This window comes from Corylus avellana, chromosome ca9, assembly GCF_901000735.1.
Source record: "Corylus avellana chromosome ca9, CavTom2PMs-1.0".
Taxonomy (NCBI): domain Eukaryota; kingdom Viridiplantae; phylum Streptophyta; class Magnoliopsida; order Fagales; family Betulaceae; genus Corylus; species Corylus avellana.
In genome coordinates this window covers 17678295-17687855 of record NC_081549.1, presented here as the reverse complement: position 1 = coordinate 17687855, position 9561 = coordinate 17678295, and the positions used below count along the sequence as shown (strand labels likewise).

At 33.6% G+C, this 9561-nt stretch overlaps 1 protein-coding gene across 1 annotated transcript; it reads left to right on the top strand.

The window, feature by feature from the left end:
- The first annotated feature begins 183 nt into the window (after positions 1-183).
- On the top strand, positions 184-4683 carry LOC132191806 (L-ascorbate peroxidase 2, cytosolic-like). Its single transcript, XM_059606910.1, has 10 exons — positions 184-288; positions 691-824; positions 1315-1489; positions 1603-1668; positions 3156-3204; positions 3300-3382; positions 3536-3615; positions 4026-4128; positions 4249-4307; positions 4414-4683. Exons 2-10 carry the CDS (start codon positions 706-708, stop codon positions 4430-4432), a joined length of 753 nt encoding a protein of 250 aa, XP_059462893.1. The 5' UTR covers positions 184-288; positions 691-705; the 3' UTR covers positions 4433-4683.
- Positions 4684-9561: the final 4878 nt, after the last annotated feature.

Here is a 9561-nt window from a genome sequence, read left to right as displayed (position 1 = left end):
TTCCACTATGATTATTCCGTTCTACACGTGGTAGCATGCAATTGGTAAGTCCTTTTCCATCCTCCGTGTTTCTCGAGGGCATACCAACCGCATGACGTTCGTCAAGCATGATCCGAGCCGTTCAGCAAGCAACCTATCCTCACACTACGATTAAAATAATCCAACGGCCGAAGTCGAATGCGAGAACCTTCTTTGTCCATTTGTTATAGGGACGACTCCTATTTATCAGCTCAGTGTCTACACCGGTGCTTGTGTCACATTTCAGTGCTTTTCAGTTTGCGATCGAAGGTTCGTATATGTTTAATTCTATTAAATAATTATTTAAATTGCGATTTGTGCTCCGATCGTCTGGTTTTCCGAATTTCTGGCTACGTTTGGTTGCCGAGAAATAGCAGGAAAAGAAGAATAGTTATTAGTTGCGATTGATTTTACACTCATCTGGTCGAACCAGAACCGGAGAAGTAGCTATAAGTCATTGGTTAGAACCGGAGAAGTAGCTATAAGTCATTGGTTAGAATTATGAATTAATAGCCGTGTTTAGAATTATGAATATAGAGCATGAATGATCCGGTTTCTAAACGGAGGGATACAATTGAAAACGATGCTCAGAATTTTGTTCTTTTTGGTGTCTATTTGTTTGTCATATGGTAATCTTATTCTTATCGATGTGATCGTTTGGTTCGAATATAGAAGTAAATCGTGGCCATGGGGAAGAATTGCCCAGCTGTGAGCGAGGAATACCAGAAGGCAGTGGAGAAATGCAAGAGGAAGCTCAGAGGACTCATCGCCGAGAAACGCTGCGCTCCTATCATGCTCCGATTGGCGTAAGATTCTCTCTCTCTCTTCCTAGATGCATACATACGTAGAGTAGGAAAAATGGAAAAGTGAAATATATTCCTTTATTTGACAGAGGAGACGGATGGATTCAAATAAGAAAAAACAACTTTGAAATTGTAATAACTATATTCTCGGAGGAAAAATAATATGTATATATGTTCGACATATTCAAGTACTTTCTTATTTTACATTATCTGGAAATACAAAATATGAATATTGAATTTTATTGACTTTATATTATTATTTCTTTCATAGTTTTTAATCACTCCTTTTTATTTTTACATTAAAACATCTCAATTTATTTGCTATACGTTCATAGAATCTGACGGGAAAAGAATATCTTATAACGTAAGTAATAGTTGTTATGAGATTATGTTCTGGGTTAAAGACTAAATTAATTGAAAATATGTAAATATTTTGAGTATCTTTTCTCTACCAAACGCTTTATGAGTGTTTGTGGCTTTTTTGGCGTTGTAGCTGGCATTCGGCTGGTACCTTTGATGTGCAGACGAAGACAGGAGGGCCGTTTGGGACGATAAGGCATCCAGATGAGCTTTCTCACGCGGCAAACAGCGGTCTCGATATCGCCATTAGGCTTTTGGAGCCGATCAAGGAGCAGTTTCCCATATTGTCTTATGCAGACTTTTACCAGGTTCTGGTTAATTAACTAGATATTTACCATAAAATCAAACTTTTGTGTTTCCTGTTCCTGTCTTTTGGATTTGAAATTGTTAATTGACTTTGATACTTGTTTGCTTGCTGAAGTTGGCTGGAGTTGTTGCCGTTGAAGTTACGGGAGGGCCCGAGATTCCTTTCCACCCTGGGAGACCGGTCAGTGAACCCCAATATTGTCATTGGTTTCCATTTTATTGTATCGGATGCTTTGGTCTGATTGAGAAGTTGTTGATATTCGTGTGTCATGAATTTGTCAGTATCTGGTATGTTCAAGTTTTTTTTTTTTTCTTTGGAATTTGCAAGTTGAATTGTCTTAAACTTGGGAGTCTGATGGTCCTGAATTGAGCAGCTCTGGAGGTTCTTAATATGACTTAAGCTGCTTGTTTGGGACTCAATTCAGAATTAACCCTACATCAAAATGCATTTATAATGAAACTAGTTTTTTGCTTAGTTACTACTTATTGGAAATAGCGTAATCACCCTATCACCTCCAAGATTGTGATTGGTGGCAGAATTAATATATTAGACCCTGAACAATGGTGACTTTCTTGGAAATATGAAAGAAGCATAGGAACAATGCGAAAGAAGGGCTAATATATGCGTGTCAAACTGAATGGGGAGCGCAATGGTGCATTGGTGAAAGTAGGGGTAATCTGCAATACATTTGATTAGGTGAAGCTCTTAATTTCATCTGAGGACAATTGTGGAGCAAATTGACTCATGTAGTTGCAAAGACCAATGGCATCTAAGGGATTAATTCATAGTTGAGCAACAACTCAATCCATGAAAGGGGGAGAGTGGATTCTGTGATCAACTTCTTTGACAAAGGAATATATGGTGATCATATTGAATTCAAATAAGGCAGTGTATGGCTTTGTGGGTTCTGACAATTCTAGTCAGATTGCATTAGGTTTCAATTTTCGCCAGCTCTAGTGGATCTTAGTCCTTGAATTTTGAGCCTAATCTTTCACTCTACTTGAGCCATATATGTTTGTTGTATTAATCTCAAATAGCATTGATGACTCATGACTGCTCGGATGTTTCAAAAAGAGGACTTGAATTTTGGACCATGAAGTTGAAAATAATTGTTACCTGTACATTTGGATAAATTATAACTGCTTATTGGGGATTTGCTATGTAAAACGTTGTTTTGTATATATAGTCCCTTCCACATTTATTGCTGCTGCTTGAATACACTTTTGTTAAGGTTTAATTTGGAAGTGGCACATTCCCCTTTTCACCTTCTTGGTTTCTAGTCTCTTCCTTGTTTATTTAGTTGCTTAAGTAGCTTTATGTGCGGTCTGGAGTGGACCATCCTATCTAGCTTTTTTCTTTTCTTAATGCTTTATCCACTACTGTAGATCACGTCTCTATCTCCCTTGGGAGGGTTGCATGAATGTTCACAATTAGGTCAAAACTCATGCACAAGATAAGCTAGCAATTTGAAAAATTAAATGTTAGTCTGGAATTTTCAGATTCTTTTTTTTCGTTTGGAGGAAAACTTTGTATTTCAATTTTTATTATTTTAACATGTATATTAGTTGTAGTCAAGTATGTTGTTAGACTCCAGCGTATAATATTACTTGATTATGAGATACTAATAGTATAAACGGTTGATTCTAAAACATACTTATTTATCTCAGGACAAAACTGAACCACCCCCAGAAGGTCGCTTGCCTGATGCTACCAAAGGTTAGTTAATCTGTTTAAAATCAAGTCAAAGCTAGATCATTACATGTATCTAATAACTCATCAATAACTTCACTAATGTTTTGTTGTCACTCAAGGTACGGATCATCTGAGGGATATTTTTGGCCACATGGGTCTTAGTGATAAAGATATAGTTGCTTTATCTGGTGGTCACACCTTGGTATGTTCATAATATATGAAATTCTTTTGCTGCCTCCGTTGATAGGTTGTTGCTTGTTTTGTTATAATGGAATATTTTTACTAAAACAGAGTTTTAGCAATTCGTGTATTGTAGTTATTGATGAACTAAGATGCTTTTGGAATCATTTTACAGGGAAGATGCCACCAGGATCGTTCTGGATTTGAGGGACCCTGGACCAACAACCCTCTTATTTTTGATAACTCCTACTTCAAGTAAGACACATCTCTCATTGATTTCTTGTAGATGGTTCTCTGGCGAAATTGATTGTATGCAATGTTTTCTTGTGTAATCATCTCATCATTGGCTTGCATATAATATTGTGTACTGCGATTTCGTTTTTAAAAAATGTATTGTTTAGGAGTTCATTTTAAAAAAATTGCGGTCTGAAAACGTAGAAATCTGTGTTTTCAAGTCACATGTACGGAGTGTGTTTATAAAAACACACAATTTTAAAAGCTAAACACATAACTACATCTTTAAAAATCACAGTTTTTAAATCACTTGTTTTGAAATCAATATTTTTAAATGGCATGTTCAAACATCCCTAAATATCAATAAGGATTCCGGGGGCCAAGACAAGAAGAAGCCAGCTAATTGGTTTGAATCTAATTCTTTAAAACAGGGAACTCCTTAGCGGAGAGAAGGAAGGTCTAATCCAGCTGCCATCAGATAAAGTTCTTCTGGAGGATCCGGTCTTCCGACCTCTTGTTGAGAAATATGCTGCGGTGAGTGTCTATGTTTTACAGTCTTATTTATTAAAACCATATGTAGTTTTTGGATAAACAATTTGCCTACTATCTTGACAATTATCTAATTTAACTTCTGGTTCTGCAATTATGCTTCAGGACGAGGATGCCTTCTTTGCCGATTATGCTGAAGCTCATTTGAAGCTCTCGGAGCTTGGGTGAGTGAGAAACATCGTCTTCTTCATTTTTTTCCCCCTTCAATTGCCTGATGCATGTTGAACTTTGTTCCTCAATCTGAGATTCGGCTTTTATATCACTTGTTAGATTTGCTGACGCCGAATAGAGAATTGGAGACTTGAAATGTGGCTGCTGTCAGGCGTCTGTATATTATGAAGGTTTGCGTGCTTTGATTTATGGCGATGATATTATCTTGCGATTGGCTTGTGTAATATAACTGATATGCAAAAATAGCTAAAGCTTTGGTGTTTGGTGTGCTCCCTTGGTGTGACAATTATGATTCACGACCCCAACAAGGGGATGTTACGTGTTGGGCCTGTTGGCCATCAGAATTTATGTTGTACTTGATTCCTTCAATTTTTTTCTTGCTCTTTTTCTTTTCAATTTGAAGTAACCATTTTTCTGTATTCTGTAAGGGAATAATTACGAAGAATGGAACATTGTGGGACGTCGCGGTGTTCCGGCGTAGTTGTTAAGATTGAAGTTCAACGGTGGTTTAGGTTGGCTGGAGCTAGCTCAGGCCAAGAGCCAAGTCCTACAAGGAAAGAAAAAGTGGAAAGCCTTAAAAAAAAAACGAGGAGAAAGTAAGTGCCTTTTTGTAAAGATAGAACAAAAGTCACAGGTTGATTAAAAGGCAAGCCCTAAAATCAACCCCACTAACAATGACCCATCTTGTTCAAACTCTGAAAAGTCATCAAGAGGAACTCTTTGGGGTTGGGGGTTTCCTTTTCTCATGAGCTTCCACCACCATCATGCTTTAAATCCATACCCTATCACCACATGCTGTTTGGATATTAATATTGCCAACTACTCCAACCGAATCCAAAGATCATTTCAATTTATAATTAATAATCTTGATTAGGTTAAGGGCCTCTACTTTGAGTAATGCCATAACACTCCCATTTTCCTTCCTCTTATTTATTCTTTAACCTTTTTTTTTTTTTTTTACATGTCCATACAAGGGGAAAGAAAATGAGAGAGAGGATTTGAACTAATGACACTGACCTCGGCCGTTTGAAAATGCATGATATCCAGCCAATTGAACTACCCATTAAAAACTATTTACTCCATAACTTGGCACAACCACTTGAGACAAAAAATTTGCCTGCCTATCTCCTGGTCGGCATCATCCCAAACCACCATGTAGGGGTGGTCGAGACCACTTGATAAAGGACTTTTTACAATTTTGAATTTTTTTTTTTTAAAAAAAAAAAAAATCAACCCAAATAATAATAGCGTCCTTCGTTGCAATCACCCAGATGGTGCATTGGCCATTGGGGCATCGTTTGGCAACAACCAACGTCCTGTTACTATTTATCAACAAAAAAATCAACTTCTAACATTCACTTTTTATTTTTTTTCAAATAAAGAAATTATTATAAAACAAAAATTTTCACTTTTTTATACCAAGTATTCTTATTTTTTCTTTTTTCTCATAACAAACATTTTCGTCACCTGACCACTAAAACCCCAAAAACCTTATCCAAACGGAGCCTGTGATTCATGGAGGCTAAGGAAATACTTCGCCTATAGGCTATAGGTTTGGTGTTGTAGATTAGTTTGACCCTTAGTCAACCAAGAAAATCTTTTCTTCTCCAGCTTTGCGTTGAAGCTGGTCAACGGTCGACGAAGTAGGTGAAGACAACCAATAGAATCCTAGACCACGTGTCTTGTCACTTGTGTGTGAATATTTAGACCTTACCTTGATTACCTATACGGCTATACTTACTCCTACAAACATCATTTCATCAATCAAGCAAAATGTTTTGAGGGGATAGGCCCACCTTCATTTAAAACTTCTTTGTTAAATATCTTATGATTATGAAATGATGACGCATTAGTTGAAAATTATTTTTTTTTTTTTAAGTATAACATTTTTTCTTACCCCTAATTTTTTTTTTAATGCAATATTTAAATTTTGGGATAATATTAGTCGAATTGAAAAAATTTGCAAGTTTGGACAGTGCATTGTAAAAATTGAAATATTAGAGGTCGAATTAAAAATCGCCCAAAACTTTAAGGAATAAAGTATATTTTTCCTAAAAATTAAATTTTACAGTAAAATGAAAAAGATTTATTTTGTTATATTTAATAGTGTATACATGATATATCATTTAAAATTTTTTAAATAAGGTGTAAAAACATATAAATCATGAAAGCTATGGATAAAATGAAGAGAACTTTTGACTACATCTAATGGGATAGACATTAGAGTGATGATTTGTATTGAATTGAATGCTAATTCTTTCAAACTTTTATAATCCGATGTAACGTTTCACCCAAATATATAATATCCGATGTAACGTTTTCTATTTGGGTGTACCGATGATATCATTTTAGCCATAATAAAATAAAATGAAAAAAAACTCCTATTTGACAGTATATTAATATAGTTGTTTTGTACTCTTCTGTCTAGATAGATATTAAAAAATGCTATATATGCATGAAACACGAAGTAAAGTACATTTACTAATATTTCTAAATTATTACTTAAATTTAAATTAAAAACTAATTTAATTTAGGAACAATGAGATAATTTTCTTTTGAAATTTAATAGATGTGTATGATATGTAACTGACGTTACGTGACTATTACATTGTTCATGCTATCCCTTGTACGACATACCATGGATGGATAAGGATAGGATTGTTTTTGTTTTATAATAATGCTTATTCTTTATTTATTTCATAAAAATATAACATATTGCTCTAACAAAATAATATCATATATATACAAGAAGATGCATCCATTGATAAGAAAAACAAGAAGATGAGAGTGGGAGTGATTGTACGGGAATGGGGTGCGGATGGAATTGTTTTGGCCTCAATGTGCATCACGGTGTCTTATATTACTGACCCAACTTTAGTGGAGGCTGTGGCTGCTTGGAAGGTTGTTGGTTTTTGCAAGAATTTAGGTCTTCAACGGGTTTTTTTGGAGGACGACGCCCTTGAAATTGTGAACACTTTGCATCAAGATGAATCTTGTTGGAGTCGGTATGTGCAATTAATTGAAGATAGAAAGTCATCCTGAATAGCCTTCAAAGCTGGACGAATCTTGATGGAGTCGGTATGTGCAATTAATTGAAGATAGAAAAGTCATCCTGAATAGCCTTCAAAGCTGGACGGATCTTGATGAAGTCGGTATGTGTAATTAATTGAAGATAGAAAAGTCATCATGAATAGCCTACGAAGTTGGATAGTTAGACATGTGAGGAGGGAGGCAAACGAAGTAGTCCATCGCCTAGCGAAACTTGCACTTGGCTAATCATTAGACCAGGTATGGATGAAGGATAACTCCAAGTGTATTCAGAACATTGTATTTGCCGAGCAAGATTATTTGGTTTGATTTTTATAAGAATGACTCATTTCAAATATATATATATATAATGTGAAATTTATTCACCAAATATGATATTGATCTATCATAACTTTCTCAACTAAAAGTGATTTCATAGCTTTTCCATTTCCAATGCGAGTGCATTCTCAAACACATTCATTTTTGTTGCCTCTATCGTCACTGTCAAATTAATGTAATCTCTTTTGTTGCTTCTATTATGAGTGATAATCATTCAATTTGTCTCATAAATTTTATGTCGTTGGTCAGTAATTTACTCCCATAAACGAATTAGAGAGGAATGAAAAATAAACTGAAAATCTTAGATCGCTATTCTGAAAATTTCGTGTAAACAAAACCTAAAAAACGAATAGAGAAAATCGAAACCCAAAAAAATAGAACAGAAAAAAAACTTTACCCGTAGATTGTTACTGAAAACTTATACAGAAAGAAGACAATTAAAAACTAGTGTAGTTTTGCAAAGCCGAGCATCATTAGACCCACGTTGTTCATGAAAAATAAAGAATTGAGAGACTATAAAATGGCATATAGGAAAACATTAAGACACAAAACGGTAAAAGAACATCGCTCCTAGTACAGCCCAGGGGTAGCACCAATCTCTGCAAGCGCGTGAGACTTGTTCACAGGAAATTCCATTTTAGGGGTAGTAATTTTTTTTTTTTGTTCATTTTCGAGTTTGAATTGTATTAAGATATATGTATAAAATTATGCAATTTTAATTTTAATTGAATTTATTTAACTAAATAGGGTAGGCTATTTAATCTTAACTCACTAATTTTATATTGAATTTACAAGTTGTGTGAAAAGTCGTCGACCACCTGTCAAGTTTTTGTTTTATGTTTTTTTAGCTATTTAGGGTTTACTAAATCATTTCATGGCCTTGGAGATGTTTCTGTTCTCCTCCTTATCTCTTTTAATTCTTAATTTGTAAATTTAAATTTTAAATCTTTTGTTATAGATAACACATGTTTAATATAATTGGTGCTGAACTGATATTAGACGATTTTTGTAAAAAATTTAGATAGAAGTTTTATGCAAAGACCTTAGGGAGTGTTTGTTAAAGGATTTTAATTCGATACTGTAGCAAAAATTGATTGAAATAAAAAAAAAAAAAAATTAAGATTTTTTTTTTTTTTTTGAAGAAAGTGAAAAAGTAAGAATGTTTGGTATGAAAATTTTTTTTAAAAAAAATATATTTTGTAGTGATTTTTTTATTTGAATAGTAGTAAAAAGTGATTGGTATGATGTAAAAAATAAGAGAATGTTAAAAAAAGAAAAAAGAAAAAGTGAGATAAATAGTAACAAATCAAAATCGTTTAGCAAACGGCCCTTATTTGCTTTTATTGCTTACCCTACAAGTAAGTTCTCAGCAAAATTTTATTTCAAAAAAACATTATTGCAAATCGGTGTAATCACTTAACTTAATTTGGGAAAAGTCCACATACTCACCTCAAACCACCACTCCATTGACAATGTGCTCTCCAAACTTTCAATTGTGACAATATCTCCTCCAAACTACAAAAAATTGTCAATGTTCCCCTCAATGATGAAACTACTCTCAGTAAAATAAAAACTAAAAATACTAAAACTTCTAGAAAAAACCTAAAACTAAAAAAAAAAAAAAAAAAAAAATCCAAAGTTGCTTTGATAAATTTTTTTAAAAAAAAAAATCATTTTTATAAGAAAAAAAAATTCTATTTTTTGTTATAAAAATTGAAAATTTTTGTTTTGTTTTATAACTTTTTTAAATAAAAATTTCCGTTTAAAAAAAAAAATTCCATTTAAAAAAAAAATCGTTTATATATATATATATATATTAAAATTAAAAATTTTCGTTAAAAAAATAAATTTTTTTTTTTGAATTTATAGGGGTATTTTTGT

Coding starts and splice junctions, on each gene's coding strand:
- LOC132191806 (XM_059606910.1), top strand. CDS start 706: ATGGGGAAGAATTGCCCAGCTGTGAGCGAGGAATACCAGAAGGCAGTG. Junction 825..1,314: donor CCTATCATGCTCCGATTGGC/GTAAGATTCTCT, acceptor TTGGCGTTGTAG/CTGGCATTCGGCTGGTACCT. Junction 1,490..1,602: donor CTTATGCAGACTTTTACCAG/GTTCTGGTTAAT, acceptor TGCTTGCTGAAG/TTGGCTGGAGTTGTTGCCGT.